This window comes from Stegastes partitus, unplaced genomic scaffold (assembly GCF_000690725.1).
Source record: "Stegastes partitus isolate 25-593 unplaced genomic scaffold, Stegastes_partitus-1.0.2 Scaffold2034, whole genome shotgun sequence".
Classification (NCBI taxonomy): Eukaryota; Metazoa; Chordata; class Actinopteri; family Pomacentridae; genus Stegastes; species Stegastes partitus.
This window is the reverse complement of record NW_007579765.1, coordinates 43,355-66,295: the sequence shown is the minus strand read 5'-3', so window position 1 is coordinate 66,295 and position 22,941 is coordinate 43,355. Positions and strand designations below refer to the sequence as shown.

General features: G+C 42.3%; 1 protein-coding gene across 3 annotated transcripts in view; it reads right to left on the bottom strand.

Moving 5' to 3' along the window:
- specc1 (sperm antigen with calponin homology and coiled-coil domains 1) overlaps positions 1–22,941 on the bottom strand; it is a 76,265-nt gene that overhangs the window by 18,756 nt on the left and 34,568 nt on the right. For all 3 annotated transcript variants that reach the window (XM_008303555.1, XM_008303556.1, XM_008303557.1), the window contains 9 exons: positions 19,777–21,320; positions 17,349–17,556; positions 16,654–16,727; positions 14,638–14,813; positions 10,611–10,774; positions 9,101–9,201; positions 8,918–8,993; positions 8,181–8,325; positions 5,475–5,577 (listed from right to left, as the gene is read on the bottom strand). In XM_008303555.1, the coding sequence (XP_008301777.1) occupies positions 5,475–5,577; positions 8,181–8,325; positions 8,918–8,993; positions 9,101–9,201; positions 10,611–10,774; positions 14,638–14,813; positions 16,654–16,727; positions 17,349–17,556; positions 19,777–21,320 (2,591 nt within the window). The remainder of the gene's footprint in view (positions 1–5,474; positions 5,578–8,180; positions 8,326–8,917; positions 8,994–9,100; positions 9,202–10,610; positions 10,775–14,637; positions 14,814–16,653; positions 16,728–17,348; positions 17,557–19,776; positions 21,321–22,941) is intronic.

Sequence of the window (22,941 nt, the reverse complement as noted above, 5' to 3'; positions counted from 1 at the left end):
TCTGACTTTATTGCATATGAGCAGCATCAGACAGCAGCAAATACATATTTCTAAAAATGTTCTGTGTTGTTCTCTTAATTAGGCGCTTCAGCATTTAAAAAAAAATAGAATATTTAGCTGTACCTCCAAATCAAGTTAAGTGAATCTATAAACCACTTACAAGGTGACCTGCTCAGTATGTTTTTTTGCTACTTAAGCCCAGAAAGCCTAAAACATTTTCATTTATACCCAAATTTGCGCTATATAGCGTCATTAAGTGACTCTAACTACTGATGATTTGAGAAACAAATCATTTTCAGCACTTTTTAAAATGTTTTTAGGGGTTTTTTTTGTGCTTTTTCCTTTATTATACGGTGACAGTAAAGAGGGGAAGGAAATACGTGGAGCTAGAGCTGTGGAATGACATGAAGTAAAACTGGGCCACCTGGTAATCAAACTGCAGACTCATTGGGTATTTGTGCCCATGTGGTATGCATGGTAACCACGCCGCCACTGGGTCACCCATTCAGTACATTTAATAAAATATTCCTTTAATTTTCAAATGTAAAGACACATCCACTGTAATATGTTTGTACACTGATGATCTCACTTGCAGTTACTGTAAATCCTAAATCATTAGAGCTTAGTAATGTCTACTTTTTAAACTCCAACCCTCTTCCCCTCCTCGATGTCTGACCTCCATTCCACACTCGCCTGGGGGTCCGTTCCTGTCTTTCAATGGCTTTGTGTGTATGTGTGTGAGTTTCCCAGACGAAGCCGGATAAGCTGTGCTCTGTCAGGCCCAGCTGAGCCTAATGTTCAGAGCCTTTGCTCATTGTTCCCATCTTGAACAAACAGCGCATTTATTTTTGTTTAGCTTCTATGGTTAATTGAGAAAAAAAAAAAGCTTAAAAAGTGTCCGGAGCTGTCCTAAATTAAGACATCAAAGAGCCTGATAAATATACAGCAGGAGGCTGGAGTGTTTCCAGCAGAGCAAATGTTCATGAAAGCCTTCGCTCATTGAACGTAGCTGAAAATGGCCACTGTTGAAACTACAAGGAGATATTTTGATTCTCATTGGAAGATGACAGTTTTCACAATCAAGGTGGGGGGATTTAAAGGGTATGTCAAGAGTTTTGACGCAATTATATGAGATTTTGCTTGTAAAAACTGTTAAAATTGTTTTGTAGTAACACTTTCTTGTAGCCTGGGTGCCCGATCATAATGTAAATTCAAGCGATGTAAAGACTCAGAGAGCATGAGAAAGTTTTAAACACATTAAAACACATACACACATACAACAGCTGTTTTCAGGCTCAGTGGTTCCACGACAGAATCATGTTCTTTTCAGTCAGATCTAAAAAGTTGCCGGCAAAAATCAGAGTAACAGAAGTTGTATAAAAGCAGTCCTGTGTTTCAAGTCTGTGTCCAGTGCAGCGCTGACGTCCACAAGATCCCTTATGAATACTAATTTCCTGTGAGAGGCCAGTCCAGTCTCTCCCACAGGGCAGAGTCAATCAGAGCCAGCTTAAGGTCTTCACGGATCGATCTGCGCTTCCAAGAATCTGACATTTGAGGTGTGACAAAGCCTGTCTGGGCTCACATCCTATCGTCCACTGAGAGTTTAACACAGGTCAGGCACTCTCTGAGGATCTCTGCTTTACTCAGGTACGGAGGCGGCCGGTGGACAAACACACCACTTCACACACCGCGTTCTCCCCCTCAGGAGCTCAGAGGCTGTTCTCCACGGCGATAGCACGGCTATTGTACATGCGCACTCTTGTGTTTTCATGCATGTAATTTACCATGTTTTCCCTCTTCTCCGTCTGTCCACAGACACCATCCATATGGCGAAAACATGTTGACACCATCGCACGCATCCATACACAGATGCACACACCCCTGGACCTCGACCGGTAGCCCATGGTGGCTCTGTTGTTCCCCACTGTCACCGCTATGAACTACAAAAACAGACAAGCATGCACTTGCAGAACCCTGTTACCTAATATGAAACGATCATTAAAGTGAGATAAAGCATAATTCCGGTTCTTTCAGCACATCATACATCTAATTACACCATCCCATCATGTTGATTACAAGCACTCATCTCTCTCATTCCTTTATTGATCACAGACAGGAGGCTGAGCGTGACATCAAGCTTTGTGTCCACCTACAAATGCACAAATTTACTGAGCCCTCTGCAGCGCTAATGCATCAAATAATCTCCCAGCATGCTTACAATGGCTCCCGTTTTCTGTTTCACTTTAATTAGGCTGCTGTTTGACCAAAAGGTCTGCCAACAATAGGACTGTAATAACAACTGGCACAGAGCTGACCCTCCCATCGGCTTTGTGTCCGCCTCACACAGCAGCTTTTCTGACTCTGTGCTGGCAGATGAGCTTGATATAAGAGCTTGTTTCCTGACTCCACTGCTTGGAAACAGGGACAGGATGGAAACTGAACAGCGACGGTCAAAGCTGCCTCTTTAAAGTGACCATTAATTATGTAGCCTGAAGAGGCCATGCACAAATTACAACGAGGTGACTCTACACTAAAGAGCCAATTAGTGTTGAGTTATCATCTCTTTGACCTTAGTGCACAGCTGAGAAGAGAGGGACCTCAAAGTGCATGTGGATGTATTGATAAAACCAAACCTCACTGACCTTTATCAGAGCAGAAGTCGAGCAGGACAGAGAGACAGAAAGACAAAAAAAAAAGAAATCCGGATATGCTTGTATTTCTGACGACTGTCGCAGTCACCGTGTCTCTGCTGTCCCGAAGCTACAGACTGTGTGACGTATCAGTCAGCCTCTCTGGACATTAGGCCTGTAATTAGTGGTGTTCACATGGACAGAGGCCTCAGAACACTGCAGCAGCCTGACCTTTCACCAAACATATGAAGCTCAACACAGCCTCTGACAGCAACCTTTTCTCTCAGCCCACCATGAGACGGCCTGTGGTCTGAGCGCTCAACTGGGCTCCACTGACTAACTGATGCACAAACACTACTTGTCAGACACGCAAACATACCGTATATATCCATGCATTCTTGAAAACAGAAGTCCCTGTGGAAGGTAGTGGAATTCACTAGAGGAAGGAAAAAGCTCATGAGGCAAATAACAGCAGTTCTCGTAAATCTCTGCTGATCGTCCGTGTGGAGAGAAACCTAAGTTAAATACCAAGTCCACAGAGCATTTGGGAAATTGTTCTGAAGCTGAGTTGCAGGACCTTTTGCTCAGTTTAACATCACAGATGTCTTCATGGAAAAATGAATCTTAAACTCATTTGCATCTCTTGATCTCCTCCTTTGTGCCTAATGCAGATGATGAGTCGCGTACTGTGCTGTACACTCACATGTATGACATGATCTGATGGATGAATGGTAAAAACATTGTCTGCTTTATTCCCTTTACATAAAGAAAACCTGAATACATTTGGAAAAAAAAGTCACAAGCCAACTGGAAACAGACTTCTATCACATGCAAATGGCTGTGCATCACCATAACATGAAGTTGAGGTAACACATTATGGGGCAATCACACTTGTTCTAAAAATAGACGTTTTTAAGGTTAACCGCCTAATAGTCTGTAAATAAATCCAATTACAGGCCAGGCACATGGTGTACATGTAGAAAGCCCACAAACACCAAGGACCACAGCTCCAGTCAAGAACAGTTACTCCTGGAGGGAACTGATTATGCCACAGACTGAAACACTCCGAGCAGCCAAATCTTCTTATTGCATTCCTGATACTTGCAAATAATCACACTGTGCTGCTAAACCCTTTGTGAGAGGGGATCATAGGTTCCAATGTTAAATCCAGACCAATGGGAATGAGGCTCGATTAAGGGTTTCATGTTGCTGGACTCAACTGTCCTGAACTGAACTGAGATTTGCAGTTCCATTTGGTTTACTGTTTGACAAAAGTCAATTGCACTTCAGCAGTGATGGAGAGTAGCTGAGAATACTTCACAGGGGAATAGTGCACGGTTCACTCCACGACATTCATTTAACAGCCAAAGTTACAAGTTACTTTGTACAGTACAGATTTTACATCTAAAACATGACGAACAAATTAAAATTGAAGCATTTTTGTGGATTGAACTACACCCAGTAAGACACTAAATAGTTATGTAGTTCTCTACACCTTCCAGCGGCAGGGTGGGGGTGAAAAGGACAGTAAACTGGCTGAAAACACAAGACCGGTGGACTTTGGTTAGTCTGTTAATCCCCATTGAAAGATTTGTTAGCTTCCCCTGTAGCACTCACAGAAAAAAAATGAAAATACTTGTTTAATGAGCACTCAGCTGATGGTGGACACTGTGGCATTAAAGAGCACTAAACCAGTGACCTTCTGTTATAAACCGGTGCCTTTAAGCACACTCCTGCCACCCAAACACCCAACAATCTAAACACTTTGAGCCACGGCAGTCTGTGTACAAGAGCAGCATCTTATCAGGCAGACCATATCTTATTTAGTCAGATGTTTCCATCACAAAAGATGTTCTGTGAGTGTTACCAACACATGCACCTTGTGACTATCAAGCACTGACCTGCAAATGAAGGGAGGAGGACAAAGTTCACAGAGCAGCACTGTGCTTGAGAAACAGGAACTATTGATCTGATAACATCCACTTATTCGGACTATTAATCACTTGGAAAGCTGGATTTATTTTTAGCAGTTATCATCCATGTGCCTTTTCAGAAGCCTGTGACTAGACCGACCCAGAACAGGACAGAAACATCCATCCATCCATTACTGTCAGTTACATTAGTTATTAGAATTAATCCTCGATCAGAATTTTGAGTAAGCTGAAATGACTCCTCTTCCTATTAAACTAGAGTTTGCAGGCTGTAACCAGTCTCCCTGCTGGTAAGAGTTTTAGCAATAGCTAGCTGGCATGCTGGCACACAAACATGATGATTACATAGGCAAATCTCTAATTCCACTGGGCTTAATGGGCTCCTTAAACTGGGTATTAGGGAAGCAGCTAAGCCAGGTGATTGCCAGCACTTGGTCCCACAGATGCAGGAAACAGAGCTGGGAACACAGCACAATAACAATGCATATACAAACGGACATGCATAAAAACAAAGAGGACTATATAAAGACACACATGCATAAATCCAGTGTGTCAGTGTTTTTGCTCCACCGTTTCCATTACTGCTGTGCCACAGCGATTTCATATCCCCAGTGGGATGACAGGTGGGTGAGTAGTGTGTTTGTAAACACAGTAATGTGCCGCTTCAGTCTAACACCTCAGTAATGGCTGAAAATAACAGAAATGGCAACGGATCCTGAGGGCAGAGTAACTAATACAATATGCCATGCAATATAACAGGGATGTGGGAGCTGTCATCTCACTTTTAAATGAAAATCTGAAGAGAGAAAGACAAAAATAAAACTGACAGATAAAGATGCAGCAAAAAGCAGGGTGTGAAAGGCAATGGAGCACGTCATGTATATGAGAGGGGTCTCTGGCCTATGATCCCTACCGGATAGCCTTCTGTTTTCTTCTGGCACCACTTCAGTAGAGCATTTCTCTTAGATCCTCCATACTCCCGCGCCAGTGCAGCCAAGGGGTCCTTTCTTTCCACACTGTCACCAGGGAAACATGAACCGGAATCACAGCGAGAGAGAGACAGAGAGGGACGGTTACAGTATGTCTTCTGGAGCGTATGTGCAAACTTTGATTACCCTGTAAAACTATTAATATCCTCACATGCACACACAAACGTCAGTGTACATGGACATTGGGTGACATTCATAGATCCCGGGTAAACAGTTCTGTTTACACAGCAGAGGGGAAAATGGTGAAAACCCCCAGATCATTTTTACACAGCTGAGCTTCTTCACACAAGATCCAAGCTAGAACTTATTGTCTTTAAATAACATACTTTAAAACCCCAGAAGGGGAAATAATACAGATAATCTAATTATAATGCAGTATTCTGCTGGGAAATAGCCTGACATTCATACGGATGTTTCTTTGACATGTACCACCCACCGAAACATTTTTGTATACCGAGTACGACTCCCCCAGCCGGACAATGCATCCCACCACAGCAAAGAAACTACTCAGGAGCGACTTGAGGAATGTAACAAAGAGCCCAAGGGTCCCCTACCAACGTCTCAGTGCCAGACAGCACAGAACAGCCCCAGACATCCCGTGTCCATGACCAGACAGGTCAGAGCTGTTTAGAGGCTAGTGGGGGATCTACACAATATCACGAAGGCATTATGATGCTGTGGCTCATCAGTGGATACGATGCATTAATATGAACGCTGTAGCTTAAACCTTTATTCTGCAGACACAGAGGCAGAATGACAAACTGAGAAATGCCTCCAAAATGTCACCACATAGTACATTATGTACATTCTAATATTAGACAATGAAAATGATCCATTTGTTCAATTATTTGATACACCTTTGGTTTGTTTGTTTTTACATTTTCCAAACGTTCCCTCTCTGAATTGCAGGTTTTCCATTACAAGGGGATCACATTTTTTTTCATCTTATAATATTATTTCAAGATTAAAGCTTTTTTCTTTTTTTGTTTTTTTAGTATATTTCTGTTACAGTTGAGACTTGGGTCAAGATTATTTTGGAGCTAAGCCAGCTGTATACACTGTCCTGGCTGTAAGTGTGGGATGTAAAGCTTTAGCACAGTCCATTTTTGGCATCCCTTTAAATGTTCACATTCCACCTCTATGGGCGAATGCTCCATTATATACCTACAGTATAAAGCAATTAGAAGTGGTCCAGCAGATTGGCTAAATGCCTATCTGCAGTATGATTCAGAGTCTTCTCCCTGGGGTTTGTGCCGGAGCTGAGGCCATGGGAAGACCATGAGACACGGTCATTGCTCTGAGCATGGTAAACATTTCACACGTCACTGCAACTCGGCTGTTGAATTCATTATTTCTCTGTTTGAGGCACCGTAATGCTAGGAGCAGTAAGATCCTGCCAAAACAAATATTGCAGATGGGGGAGAGTATTTGCATTTATCATCAGTGATACAGCAGCTATATCATAAATGTGCTAAACATGGTAAAAGACTGCTCCTGATCTACTGTTTGAAAGAGAGAGTTAATAATGTTGTCACTCAGTTACATTAATAATGTAATGCAAAAATATAATAATATTAATAGTCCCAACATGTAGGAACATTTCGATGCTTCACTGGCGAACACAAGCATGTGACCTTTAAAAATATATTCTTGTTGGCACACATAATACTGTAATTTCCCATCTCAGCAGTGCCATGATTCTAGAGGAGGATGTGTTGAGGCTGGACAAACAGGTTCTTGAGTTTATGGATGACAGTGTTTTATAATGTCAGCTGAACCTCAGGGTGTTGTCCAGTGTGCTTCAGCCAACTTTACTGTCTCCCTGTGACAACACATCAAGGTAAACTGAGATGCAAACTGTTGCAGCTGTGTAAACGGAGTTGATCATGAGTGAGTGCACACAAATAGGACTGGTCTGAACTTAAAAATAAAAAGTCATATGCTTGTTTAACATCTGTTTTTCTTCCCTTTCTGATGAGCAATCGCTATTATATCAAAGTCACCTGTGTCAAGTTCAGCACCAGCTCAGAACATTAAAATGTTCTTCTGATCCATGCTCTCATGCTTCAGTTGCCAATGAAATTTGTGCAACTCCAAACTCTCTTAGCTGGGACTTATATAGTTCAAACTGAACCGTAATGCAAATTGTTTAAAGGCCTACAAGGCAGTAACAGTGACATTAATACTGAGACCTGTTATTTGTGGTATAAAGAGGAGTTCCACAGCAACATCCCAGTCTCCACAAGCTATGTAGCTAATTCTGAACACTTTGGAAAGAAGTGGAATTACAGTATACCACAGCTATGGTAGCATTTCTTTGGCTATTACAAAAAAGGCATGAAGGCTCAATATGAAGCTGACTTTTTCACATGTCTGTTCTGCTGCAGTGACGGGTTGATCAGAGGATGTTTGCATATGTGTATGCAGCACAAACTCAGAACACACCTGGTTTCACAGCTTTTTTTTCAGATTTCCTGTGAAGTGAAGCAAACCCTAATGATGCATGTATGATGCAAGTCAGAAGTCAGAGATGTTTCTACTCCCGTGTATAACACATTTACCAGTTCAACATAAACTTGCACTGCTAAGTAAGTGAGAAATGGTTGGACAAATGCATCAGGTAAGCTCACCTGAGCTTGCTGTTGCCTCGGTTGTAGCTGAAGGATGCAGTGCGGCTGCTGAGGGAGGCAGTGGTTTTGATTACAGACTCTAGAGAAGGGCTCTTCCTCATAAGGCTGTTAGGCTTCAGGTCTTCCCCGCAGCTCGACAACTTATCTGCGGTACCGAAGGATGCAAAAGAGGGAGGTAGGCACAGGAGGACATAAAGAGAGGGTCAGAAATCAAGAGATCAAAAGATCAAATGCATTTGTCAAATAGCAATGAGCAATGCTAAAGTGGGAGTATAATACAAGTTGCAGAATAGTCTACAGGGCATCTGCATTGCCTGAGCAAGTCACACTAGTAGGCACGCCCTGCACAAAGACACACTTTATTACTAATGAATAGTAAAGTCATCAGCTTAGTTAATTAAAATTCACTTCTAATAAATGCATTGATGCTAAAGTGAATGCATGTTTCTCCAACAACTCCTCAGAGAAAGAACTGGAACATATGTTGACTGTAGATGGAGACATTTTAAGAGTTAATCACCACAATTACACTATTTGCTTTTGAACAACAGAATAATAAAATTTTCCACCAATGCAGCACTAGTCAAATGTTTGCACATCATTCTTCCATTTCTTTCACTTTCACTGAGCATGCGTACTCATAGCAGGACTCATTTGTTTTCACATGACAGCTAAATGAAATATGGACACACATCTAAATTTAACATTATGACTACATAGCGAGCACAGTCACATACCATGATGATGAGAGAATTCTCCATGATTGATCCTTTTTTCCAGTGTCTTTGATAGTGGCTTTATGTATGAGTGTCTCTAGAAGATAAAACAGATCAAGGATCTCACCATATCAGAGGCTGATACTATCTCACCTACAGCGCTTCTATTTTTAATTTTCAGAGGAAAACTGTTCTGGTGCATACCTGCATGGGGGAGACAGCAGCAGCAGGTGCAGTACGTACAGGAATCCCACTCAGCGGGCTTCTTGTTGAGGAATGCATTTGAACTGTGTGGTCTGGTCCATCTGAAACAGCAATATACCCACTGTAGTTTCAAAAGAGCTCCAGGTATCCTGTGTAACAATTGTAAATAATTATCACATCCATTGTGTGACCTCAGTGTAATTATTGTAAATAATAACTCCATAAAGACGACTGGCAATGTTTGGCTTCCTTAATATTTGATTCAGTCTCAGCAGGTTCCTCCAGCATAATGATAAATAACGCAGGGTTTTTGCAGTGGCAGGTGGTGGAAGCAACGGAGGTCTGCTAGAAAATGAAACTAACATTATAGCCTGAGCTCAAACAAAGTCTAAAGAGAAAGCTCAAATAGCATTTTAACCCTGGACCAAACAAACAAGTCTTGATGATATAATAGATCGGCCTACAGTGGAGGGTGAAGGATCGAGCCTCCAAAACTGATTTGTGCTTAGCATCAATATTTCACAGTGGTCATGCGCTCATTGTTGTTATTTGTTTTTGGTAAGATTCTCAGTCGTCTCAACTTATTCTGCAATGTTGCATTTACATTATAGCTTTGTGTATATAATATGGTATGTTATTCAGTCGGCTGCAAGGTGGGGAGGTGGTTAGCACTGTTGCCTCGCAAGTTTACATGTTCTCCCCGTGCAGCGTGGGTTCTCTCCAGGTTCTCCGGCTTCCTCCCACACAGTCCAAAAACATGTTGAGGTTAATTGGTGATTCTAAATTGTCCGTAGGTGTGAATGTGAGTGTGCTTGGTTGTCTGTCTCTAAGTGTAGCCCTGTGATAGACTGGTGACATGTCCAGGGTGTCCCCTGCCTTCACCCTGAGTCAGCTGGGATAGACTCCAGCCCCCCACGACCCTAGTGAGGATTAAGTGGTGTATAGATGATGGATGGATGTTATTCAGTACCAGTTCTGGTTTTGTTTTACATTAAACAAGTGATTTTGAAAGGTCTGACCTGTTGATTTAAATGAAAACAAAAAGCTCTGGACTACAGGTAGATTCATAAAATATTTCTGAAATTATAGTATGATCCTGACATGCATTAAAACTAACTCTACAAACTGCACTTGTCACGTCACAATCACCTTTCATGCTGTGATACAAGCTGAAGCTGAGTAAATGTGACAGGAACAACCACTTCCACAGTCCAGCTGCAAAGTACAATTCTTAAATGTAAATCCCTCCTCATTAGTCAGAGATCTATGCATGCATCACTTTTTAGTAGGTGTCAAGTCATCTCACGAACACAAAAAAATCCTCCAATCTGCCAGGGCTCTACTCAGGTCAGACAGTCCTGCACAACTGCACATGCCTTAGCTGCAGAGAGATGACAGATAGCCAGACTGGAGATCTAAGCAGCTCATCAGCTGTTGTGCTCTACGGTTACACTGCTGTAAAGGGATTCCCTGTCAGTGTGTGTCTGTGTGTCGAGGTGCTAGTGCTCACTCTGTCCAACAGTATCAAAGGACTTAATGAGAGATTTGACAGTAGCTCCGGGCTCTGAGTCGGCATCTCCGCTGGCGTCCATGGGTGTGGTCGGGATCATGGAGATGCCGCACCAGTGACGGCTGTTATCGGAGTCAGGCAGTCTCATCTCGTCACCTTGGGACCTGGCAGACACAATGAACAGGGTTGTTGTGTACAGATATAAAGAATACACAGACTGGGGTGAGGAGAATGTGGCAAGACAATGTGTGAAATGGTGACTGGACTTTCAAAACCCTCACTTATCTGAACAGATGACCTGCTAATCAGTAAGAATGCGTGTTCTGAAACAGGGTGTTTGCTCAGGGTATTGACAAGACCAAGTGATATTGAAGATTGAACTAAAGAACTGTCAATAACTGATAAACAGCCAGAGATAGACCTACATTTGGAAAACAAAATCTGAGCAATCCAATCATCGGGACACTTTGCACCCATTGCTGCTGGTGAACATTGTACTGAAGGCTACAGAGTGAGGGATTTGGAGCCGCTTTATCAGTAACGGATGACAAATGAATGACAAGCAAGGAATTCCTCAACTCACCTCCAAAAAGTAGAGTGACAGAGATACACAACTGCAGTTGGACTGGTGTAACTTAATTTATTCATTTGCCAAATGAACAACAGTCAAACAGACATTTTTATGCAATATTTCACAGGCATAAAACCAGTCAAGTCTTTCCGAAGCTTTCTTGGTAGAATAACTTAACAGGACATTCACTGTATTGATCATGAAAAGAAAATGACCTATCGCACTGTTACAGTCTCATTTTTTTCTATGTAGTATTTTTTAAGTGTATCCAAATGTTTATATCTTAGGCACCAGTATCTTACTCTCTGCCTGAATAATATGGCTTTTAAAAATGGGGTTGTGAGTAGAACCTGAGATGCTGCAACCATAAACTATTACACTACTACAGTATGAAATATTCTGTGAGGGTTTTGTTTGAAGATAAATAAATCAGCCATGTGATAAGTTGCACCGCTCTCAACATGAGTGACTTCACAGAATGACTCTGACACATTATAAGGATGAAAAAAATCTCTAAATCTGTATTACACAGTGATTCAAAACTGATCAACAAGGAAGAATTATAAGATCCTTGAGTGACCGCTGAGGTTCAGATACAACGTGGTTAATTCTACATTAATTAGTTAGATTTCCAAGGAGTGGAGTAATAGAAAATGAGTTCAACTCATATTTTGACAGTGGTAGTTTTATGGAGGAAATAAGCCTGTCAGGAACCTGTAACACAGTCTTCTTGGTCTAGGAGTTAAAATGGACCATTAACCTTTTGGTATGTCTCAGAAGAGTATAAAGTGACCTTGAGGTACAGTTGTTTGTGTTTGTGGCAGTCTTAACTTCTGATTTTGGCAGTATAATATTAAGAATAACTCTGTAAATTTAAAACAACTATTGAAATCATGAAAGAAACGGACAAACACGGCAGAATGCTAATCGGGATTTCAACAATTCATAGGGAATGTGTGCCATCTAATGGCTAAACAGGACACTACATTTTATTCCAATTCCAGGACCAAAGACCAAAGTTAAGTCTCAAAATAAAGAAAAGCTTTTTGTTCAACAGATCATAAATGCCAGGTCTGAAGCTAAATTAGCAGAGCTTGAAGTAACAGTAATTTGACACATATAGAAATAGTAAGAAAATTATATGGAGGTCCAGCACAAAACCACCTAGTTTATGAATAATATTCAGTATTCACTTCTGTTGTGTTGTGTTGCTCTTGCCTTGAAATGTTGATTTCCAGATGTTACAAGTTTGCCTCTGTACTGGAAAAATGTTGGAAATCAGCAGCGTTGCCGGTGGCTGAACACTTTCCAGTATTTTTCATACGTTCCCATTTTTTTTCATGATACTCTTTTATAAAAGGTCACACACTTTCTCAACATTCTGAAAGGCACGAAGCAGCTTCACACATAATAAAAAGGAGTCTCTCAAACATATGGCATTTCCTCAACACAAGAGAATTACAAACATAAAGAGTACATTCATTGAAAAATAAAAATACAGTATTATTATTCAAAAGGCTCCAAAATGTAAAGACATGTAGAGGAACAGAAGCCAGGCAGTGCCATAAGGTCACAGTGGCTTACAATGAAACTGGTTTACCACATTACATTTTGAATAAAATAGTAAGTGCAACAATAACACTGTCTTCATGTGGTGCTGAGGTGAAGGGCACTGCTCTAGTGCCCCTCTACTGCCGTCTTGGTATCAAAAGTGGCTCCAGTGCTTATTCTGAAAAGAAAACAAGAAGAAAGATGGATTAAGTTTAGGGTGCGACTGTATACAGCTACTGCTTACAAATATTCTAAACAAGACACCTTCAATTTCTTGTTATTTTGAAAGACAAACCTCTGGGCACTTTTAAAAATGTGTTCCATGCATACCTCATAAGATTAATACAGTCACTCATAATGTCAAATTTGACAAAATCACCCGGTGATGAAGAGGCTATGCAAATGTATCTGTAGCAGATGATGCATAGCATGAGTTTTATCCAGTCATGCCGTGCAGACCATCCTGCTTTTTAATCAAAAAAGTAGGAGTTATTCATTCAAACAACAGCAGGTGGCACCAGATACATCTACTTGAACTACAGGTTTAAAGAACCAGGCAAAGCAAACCAAAAAGGTAAGATAGTCCCGAAGGTGCAGTCAGCCAGCATATGGAAAGACAGACAGAGTCAGACAGGCTGAAGCAGCAACACGAAGCCAAACACAGATAGGAAGGTCAGTGAGCATCAGCAGCACACAGGGCGGGGAGAGGCAGGCTGGCTGAGAGAGGGCTGCCAGGGCAGGGAACTCACCTGGACTGTACATAGGGAGGCTTGTCAGAGGGACATCTTTGACAGAGTCATCACAGGGAGCTGCTGCAGGTGGGAAGCGGACGCAGCGTAACAGCTAATCTTGGGGAAAGTTTGCTGATTTAGCCGTGATCTAAAACCAGTACTTTAACTATATTCACAAGTACTGCATGACATCTGAACAAAACACATCTGGTTTTAAACCAAATAGAACTATTTCTTAAATACTTAAATTGCTCTAATGAGGTCTGTGAGGTGACACTTTATGAATGAAATCATTTAGAGATTCGCTTGCTTAAAGGATTACACCACGACTTGCCACACAGATAAACAGAGTAGCAAATCTAAGCAGACTTTGCACTTTACACAAGTATTTGACCTGGCATGATGATGAAAGGGGACAAGACTGTCAAAACACCATGGCATTTGCTCGCTCAAACACACTTATCTGCTCACATACAAACCAATGCAATGCTCTGTATAAAGACATCAGTCACATTACTGCATGGCCATGGCCCAACAACACTATGTGAAATCTTAAAATGCATTACACATTGGTGTGGAATATTTTTGTAACACAGTTGGCTCAAAGCAGCATCTGTCATTACAGCAGATGTGCCACTACTCTTTTCATATAACAATAACGTCCTGTAATCAATATACTGCAGTTTACTGTGTTTTGAGTGTGAGGGTTGAATGTTACTAAAGGGCAGTGGTAAGTGTGGAAGAGGGAGACAGAGAGGGCAGCAGCTTAAAGGAGGAGAATACATAGAGGGAAATACTGCAGGAGACTGCTCATTTACCAACAGAGTCTGCCAAATCCCAGGAACCTAAACTCTGAAACTCAAGGATTTAATCTTGTGACATACCAAGATATGAACTAAATACTATCTCCACTCACTGATATGCTGCTTTAATATCAGATAGGAATTTTTGGAAACCTCTTAAGCAAGAGATTTTTGTGATTTACTGTTGATACCACATACAAAAACAAGGTGGCACTGGGTGGAGATATGGCGAGACTCTGGCGGGTACCTCAAATCCACATATGTTCAGAGAGAAAGGAACTGCAGCCCGATGCTAAACAAGGGGAGCTGAAGGAGATGGGTGGGGGCGAGGGGGGGAGGACTGACAAAGTGGAGTATGACGGTGATGGTACCTGACTCCCTGCAGGGCCTCAAGGTCTGCGGAAAGCTTTGCACTGCGATCCTGCTCCTCCTGCAGCTGCCTCCTGAGTGTACGCAGCTCCTGCTGAGCTTCCACCTTGATGTCGTTGGCCACCACAACGGCCGTCTGGAGGTCGGCCTGAAAACGACGCCACTCCTCCTTTTCATCCTGAAGACATAAACACATGGATGAGAAGCGGAGAATGCAGATGTAGACGCGTAGAGGTGAACTCAGAGATAATCAACTGACACGGAAACTTGAAATTATTTGGATTTTTTGGACGGCAGCAGTAGATGGTTTTAAACGCAAGTCTTACAGTAGAAAAATGAAATCCGATCACACAAACTTTGCAGTTGTACATTCTCTTGTTATTACTGAAGACACTGGTAAAACATCCATCCATCCATCCATCATCTATACACCACTTAATCCTCATTAGGGTCGTGGGGGGCTGGAGTCTATCCCAGCCGACTTAGGTCAAAGGCAGGGGACACCCTGGACAGGTCACCAGTCTATCACAGGGCTACACTTAGAGACAGACAACCAAGCACACTCACATTCACACCTACGGACAATTTAGAATCACCAATTAACCTCAACATGTTTTTGGACTGTGTGGGAGGAAGCCGGAGAACCCACGCATGCAAACTCCACACAGAAAGATCCTGGTGCCCCCAGGTCACGAACCGGCGACCTTCTTGCTGCGAGGCAACAGTGTTAACCACTGAGCCACCTTGCAGCCCACTGGTAAAACATTCACTGGATAAACTATATAAACCAGCTCTGTCTTAATTCACATTTTGATAACGACATTGTCTACTTTCTGTAAGATATCTGTGAAAGCACAACAAAAACTTCTATAGAACTTCTAAGGTTAAAAAGAAGTTAAGATTCACTTCAGAACAAAAGAGTGAAAAACAAAACACACACACACAAAAGGTAGGGAGAACAACAGATTTTTTTTTCCCAGCATGCAACAGAGAGTGAAAAAACTGAAGGTATCATTTGCCACCAAAGTAAAATAAAACAAAGACTTCTAGGCACATATTCAGCGTTTGAAAGACAAATATCTACACTTTGTAGGTTTGACTTTAGGCTATAGTGCCACTACATTGAATGTTTGTACTTGATCAAGTTTTCTACTAGAGTACTTTGACTTTTCTTGGGAGTTCACATGTTCTAAACCTGGAAATTACAGCTCCATTTTCAGCATCTTTTAGAACTTGAGCTTCCATCAATCAGCAGTTTGACAGATACGTGGACGACATAAAGGGAAATTCCAAAACCAGCAGTCCAAAATGAATATCAAGACGGTGACCATGAAATCCAGGAAGATTGTATCTGTTGTATTTGATAATATCTATTTCAAAGACAAACATAAAACAGAAGTCATGTTCATGGAAGAACACCATGGAGACTATCAGTGCCTGCCAAAAAGCACAATGCTGCCTGTGTGAACAGCCCACCTGCATGTTCCCCAATGCTCCTGGAACAATGCTCAGTGGAAAGAAGACTGAAGGTCATTTTGGCGAAAGGAAAAACTGAGGACGAGAACATCATCCTGAACTGAGAGCGACACTCCACCCAAAATCTCTCTCTTAAATACCACGCACTCACCCTCCAGGGCCGAAGAACAGCTGTATAGGAGTGGCTAGGGTCATCTGAACTGACTCAGTAACTGTTTCTACAGTAGAAAAATATGATTAAAACAGAACCACTTTTCCATTATCTGTATGTTTGTTCTGTTCCAAGAAAAATAATCACAACAATATGGATACTGCCATTTGAGTGCCAGAAGTAGCAATTTTGCTTCTATTTATTGCTTGGCTGATGAAAAAAAAGAGAAAAACAAAACGCTGGAAAGAATGGACGGTATGTAACAAAGGTCCAACAAACATGGTCTGATTTCTGAATGTCACAATTACATGTTATATGGCAAAAACAGCCAATAGTCACCAGGAGATGAACTGTTGAAACTTTATAGGTCTCCGTATTGAAGCTTTCTTACCTTCATCTGTCTATTGAAAACTTTCAGTTGTCGGTCTGCTTCAGCCTTCTGCTCCTCCAGCTTTTTGACAAGATCTGCAATAGCAAATTCAAAGTCTGTGAGAAGTGCTTCTCAAACTCTCAGCACTACCATACTGTACACTCAGAAAGGTTCACACTAATTAAACAGCATTCACCACTTGCTGCACAGTTTTCAGTTTGATACAGAGAGCCAATTTATGGCATTAAGTGTCTTATAAGGTACTCTTATAACAGCTACTCCTAGACGCTGTTAGATCTTTCTAAATCGTTTCTCATTACTGCAGTAATATTAGCACCACACTAATCTTATCCATAAATTATAACAGCCTGTAGAGATACAGTATGTTGAGGTATACAAAATTTGCCAACTGCACTAATGGTCAAAGATGCTACATTTTGCATGTTTCTTCCTATACACTCAATTGCCAGTGCAAAAGCTTAGTTTTGTGGTATGTGGAGTTTAAATAAATGCAGTCTGTTCCAACAGCCCTGCAATGAATCATAACTTCATGAAAGAGGTATATGTCAACTTTGGTGGTATTTCTAATATTTTGTCGCCCCATTAATGAGGAAAGACCAAATACCACAAACCATGGACTGATTCATTACTGCATTTAGGACTGCTAAGACCCCACAGAGCAATACAGAACTGAACAGGTAGTGACATGAACATACTCTCCATGTCCAGGACAGCTTGGTTGGTGTGGCAATTGACGGCCCTCTGTTGCTCCACCTGGTCCTCCAGTTCAAAGATGGTCTCCTTCAGCTCCTTCACCTGGTTCTCAGCCTGTATCCCGGCCTCCTCCAGGGAAGTCACCCGGCTGCTCAGCTCCTGCTCTCGCCTCTCGGATCGTTCTTGAACTTGCTGGCATTTGACCTCCACCTGTGGTAGAATATATGAGGTTAAGTACAGAAATGAGTAACAACGAAGAGGCAGTGTTTTATGTGCCAATAACATCTGGCTGTCACTGTGCTAGTAAGATGGACACTTAGGTCACCTTTGGCTCAACAGGGGAATCATTTATAATACTGTACATTCTTGTGGTATCACATTTCTATTTGGTGCTTTTCTTTGCATCTCTACCTTTGGAAAGATTAGATGAAAGACTCTTTTTCCCCAGTGTATGAACTACACCTTGGCTTTCAGGGATTCATTTATTGTTACTCGTATTCATAGGAAAATGAAGAATAAGTAAACAGAAGTAGTCACTGCTGACTGCTTTTAGTGCCACAAAGGGATGTGTTTGTTTTTCTGTTTTGTTTTATGGAGGTTGGCATTAAGAAAGTTGTTTTTTTTCTGATCTTGGATTTAAAGTGAGTGAGGTTAAGATATTCTCCTGCCACGCTTCAATAATGAAGCAAAAACAGCATGCATGCCAGTATCTTCATCAAAATGAATTAGTGAGAAACTGCCATCATGCATGAAACATACATCAAAAACTGCAAGATTTTTTCGTGTGATGCATGAAGATGAAGTAAAAAAAGAAAAAGAAAAGCATGGCAAAAAAAAGCCAATATTTTTGAGATCCCCCAAAATTTCACAAATCATGTTTTCAGTGGAGCTCATACCTCATTAAGAGAAACCAAGCTCCCCCTGGCACCCCATTAGTTTGTACCCTGCACTTCCATACTTCACTACAAATAAGTTGTAATAACACATTTGGTATCCATGAAGGCTGGATAAGAGTCAGACGCAGGGTGTGTGAAGAAACCACAAACTAAAAGGTAATTAAAGTGGGCTAAACATTTAGTGATATTTATTGCACATGGTAAACGGTTTGATCTGAATAAACCAAACTCTTATTTTTCAGCTAATGAAAGGTAATAGACTTAATACAAGCAGTTTTGGTGGAGACCAGGCAGTGCTGTTTTTTAAGCTATGTCTGACAGTGGCCATTTGGCATCAGGGTAAACGTGCAAGGAGGCCATAACTTTGACTCGGTCTGACTGTTTCTTCATTGCAGCTATTGAAGCTGAAGTCAGTGTACCATGATGACTGCTGTCCTGACAAACAACACGGAAAGACTCTGTGAGCATAATGTACTAAAACAAGTAAGTGATGTAGTCATGCAGAACACCCTCCAGCTGACTCCATGTGGCTCTAATAGATTAGGATGACTGTGAGGGAAGTTATGGAGTGGCCTCTCTCTCACACCCATGTGGCAGAGGACAGTAGTGTGAGTCAGAGTCACACACTGCTGGACCACCCTACTGTTGGCACCACAGTCTCAGTCCAACAATGATGACATCATTAAGCTGATGGTGACACGCCTCACTTCGTGGCAACAACCACCAACATGACCCCAAACTCAAACTGCCTCAGCCTTTCTAGTATTTATGGTGTTGCAGGGGAAAACCAAAGTGACTACTGCAAAACATATGAAAATAATTTGAGTGAACGTTAAAGTACCAAATACCAGCTATGGCTGTTCAGGGGCCATGTTCAAACTATTGTGGGAGACGTGTCCTTATCCACATTCAAAAAGTGGTGACTGAGCCAAGAACTATTAAAAAAATCACAGTCGCCGTTTGACTCCTATTTCTATTAATAAAGAAGTGTTATGCTGGTGTTTTGGCTATTCCTTGACAGATAACTAGCATTTTGGCTGCTGCTTTTGACTGCGTGATTGGCTTAGCTTTGTCATAGTTTACAGTAAATGTGAATGGACACATTGTTATTTTTGGGAATTCCTCAAAGCTTTGTCAAACACACACAATTATTGAGCTCACGAAGATTTAAAAAAATAAAAAAAGTTCTTCGCACACAGTTTTCTTGCAAAATTCAAGTTCTGGTTTGTACAACACAGTGGAAGCTATAAGACTCTACAGAGACTTTGTCAAACAAATTACAATTGTCCTGTCATAAACAGACTCGCACAAATGTTTCCCTTTGTGCTACAATTACTAATAACTTAGCAGCATTCTGACTGTGTTCTCATCTGTGAATATTTCCTCAACAGTGAAACATGTATAACATTCACTATTTGGTTTGTAGTGTAAACAGATGATGGGCTTCATCAACAGATCCAAAACAGGTGCAATAAATCATTCACTCCATAAATGCCAAGATGGAAGACGTGATGTAAACTTGCATCCTTCCTACCTTGGACATTGCGGCTCGCACATGCTCAGTCTCAGCCTGGGCCTGAAGCAGCTCTTGTCTCAGCTCTGTCAGCTCCACCTCCAGCCTGTCTCTCTCAGTGTGGGCTGTCTTCAGCAAATTCTGCAGCTCAGTGCTGTCACTGGTACTTTGCATGGCCTTCAGCTCTCCCACCTTTTGCCTCTCAATGTCCACCTGTGCCTTCAGCCTACTGTTGTCCAGTCGAAGCGAGTCTGCCATCGCCCTCTGCTCTTCCGCGGCTTGTACTGCTTGACCTCCGACTTCCTGCTCCCTGTCTAACTGGGCCTGCAACCTGTCTACCTCCTCTCTGAAGCAGTGCACCTGGCCCTGGGCCTCCTGATGCTCCTCCTCCAGAACCCGCAGGCTGCCTGTCAGTTGTTGCTGGATGTCCACCAGCTTCTCCCGTTCAAAGCGTGAGCTCTCCACCAGCTCGGCATACCTCTGTTCCAGCTCCGCCAGCCGAGGCCCTTGGTTACCCAGCTCCTCCTCCCTCTGGGCCTGAGCCTGAGCTTGCTCCTGAAGTCTAACAGCTAGCGTCTCGTTCTTCTGGGCCAAAACCTCCAAACGCTCTCTCTGCTGTTGAAGTGAGGTCTGCAGCAGGCGCTTTTCCTCAGCCAGACGCTCGTTCTCAGTTGTCAGCTCCTGCACCACTTGCTGCTGGTCAGCCAGCTCCTGCAGCGTTGCCTGCAGTTCCTCCGCTGTGCTGTGGTGGCTCTCCTCCATCTTGTGAATCTGTTCTGTGAGGCTCTGCACTGACACATCCTGACCTCCTGCATTGGTTACTGCTCCTGCTGCAACAGCTTCCCCGCTGACACCACTGCTCACTGATTCTGAGCGTGACGGGATCTTCTCAAACTCTGACGAGTCAGGTGATGGCGACCCCTTGGTGATATCAGAGCTGGAGGAGACAGACGTTTTGAGTGGGCTGGCAGTAGAGGGGAGACTGTCCTGTTGAGGACCTGAGGAGTCTGAGGGCAGGCCATTCACCAAAGGCTTGGAGGGGCTGCTTGTGTTTGTACTAGAGAGAGGAGAAGCCTCCAAGGAAAGCAGCTTTTCCTTCAGTTCCTGGTTCTCTTCCCTAAGGGCGGCCAGCTCTCTCTGAAACTTCCCATTCTTCTCCCTCAGTTCCCCAACTAGTACAAGGGCCTCCCCCATCTGCCCCTGTTCTCGATCAGCTGAAGGCTCCTGCCATGAAACAGAGTTGGGTGAAGAGGAGGTGCTCGATGCTTTACCCTTGCAGCGCTGCAACTCCATCCTGAGATTGCTGATCTCTAAGTCTTTCGCCTTCGCCTCAGCGAGCAGCTCTTTCACCTGGCCCTCCAAAAGGCCCTTTTCCTGGCCCTCTGCATCTGCACGGGACTTGGTTGAACTACGTGTCTGCTTTGCCAGGGTGGAGAGGCTGGAAGTGCTGGCACTGGACACCATTCTCTTAGTGGAAGAGCTCCTCAGTTGGCATCTCTCTCTTGTTATGGCAGAAGAGATTTCTCTGGGAGCTGGAATGCCAGACTTCTTGGCCACTTGTGCACCTGCAACACAGACCAAAACAAAAGTATGTATTGAAACAGTGTCGTTCAAGGAACTAAATGACCTGAGAGGCACTTATCGTGGTCTTTCAACAAAGCAGTTGACAGAGCCGTCTCATTGAAATGCCAGATTCTCTGAAATTATCGCTTTAAAGGTAAAATCTTGAAACCTTGAAAGTAAATAGAAATTCTAAGCATAACAATATACTAACTAGTGAGCAGCTTCTGAGCAAAAAAAGAAAAAAACAAGCCATTAATCTCTGGTTAAATAAGAAGGAAATGTTTCTAAAGGAGCTGCATACTACAAGACAAGCATTAACAGAAATTAATTTAATTTAGTTATAAAGTAAAAACTTATTAATTGTGATTAAAACTGTTTAATCATACCAGATCCATGTATAACTTTAAAGTGATAAATACATTTAGATTAATCTAATTAACAATTAAAAGACCCACTTGGACTGCAAACGTGATGTCAATGGTGATACAACACAGATTCAAGATTGTTAATTATCATGTTTCAAAGATGAACTTGTTCTCTGCAAAATTACCATGTCGCAGGCTTGACACTGACGAGGGGAGGTTAATAGAATCAGCATACGGCCGTGCTGGAGTCATGAATTTGTTAACATCATGTAATGACACTAATTGAATGGACAGTGTGTCACATTCATACTTGTATTATTCAGGACCATGGTCACTGTACCCTATTCACATATTGTTCTCTGTTTGGACAACAACGCATCTGCCTGGCACTGTCTGTCTGTTGCTGTCTGCGGCCATTCATGGCTGCAGCAGAGCTTAACTGGGGCATTTCAAAAGGCATCAATGTGGGCCGCTGGCGTGAGCCTTTTCCAGACCCCTCTCAAATATGAAGAGTATTTACTGATGCCCGGCGTGAGCTGAGCGCCGCCTGAAAACGTTGTATTGTTTGTTTTCAGATCATCAGCAAACAGCGATGCAGACACAAGGGGGTTGCCTGTTTCAAAGGATGACAAAGGTCTCTGTGCACGTGGAGCATTCAGGCACAAAGCAGCTTAAGCAGCGCACAGACAAAGACAGCACTGTGTCTCTCTCATGCATACATCTTCATCAAACCCACAAAGTAAAGGCTAGACAGACAGCCTGTGTGAGGAGATAGACAGCGCATCACCCTGAGCAACATGTGCACACATTTTGAGCACGCACACACACAAAAACCCACAAACAAATGGCCTAGTTTGGAATGGAAATCCTATACTCCTGTGGGTTCTGTAAGCACTTTGCCATTGATAGGCACTTTGCACAGACTATCCCCTTATTGAATAAGCTAGCAACTGTGGCAGGAGCTGCCAACACTGGCACAATTTCTGGGGTACAAAGCTGTTTAAGATTCCTATGTGAGGAGCCAAGGTTGAAAAAGTGAGGTGCTTCAAGCAGAGAGGTAAAGACAGATTAACTATATGAAATGGAAAACATATGGATTTAAAACAAGACTTTTATAATATAACCTAAATTTGTTTCGTAAATTATTAAAGTTCAGATGTGAATGAAAATCAGGAGCGATAAAAATGAAAAATAGCATAATGACACTGGGTTCTATCGGTTTTGAATGTCAGTGAAATTAGGCACACAAAGCCACTCC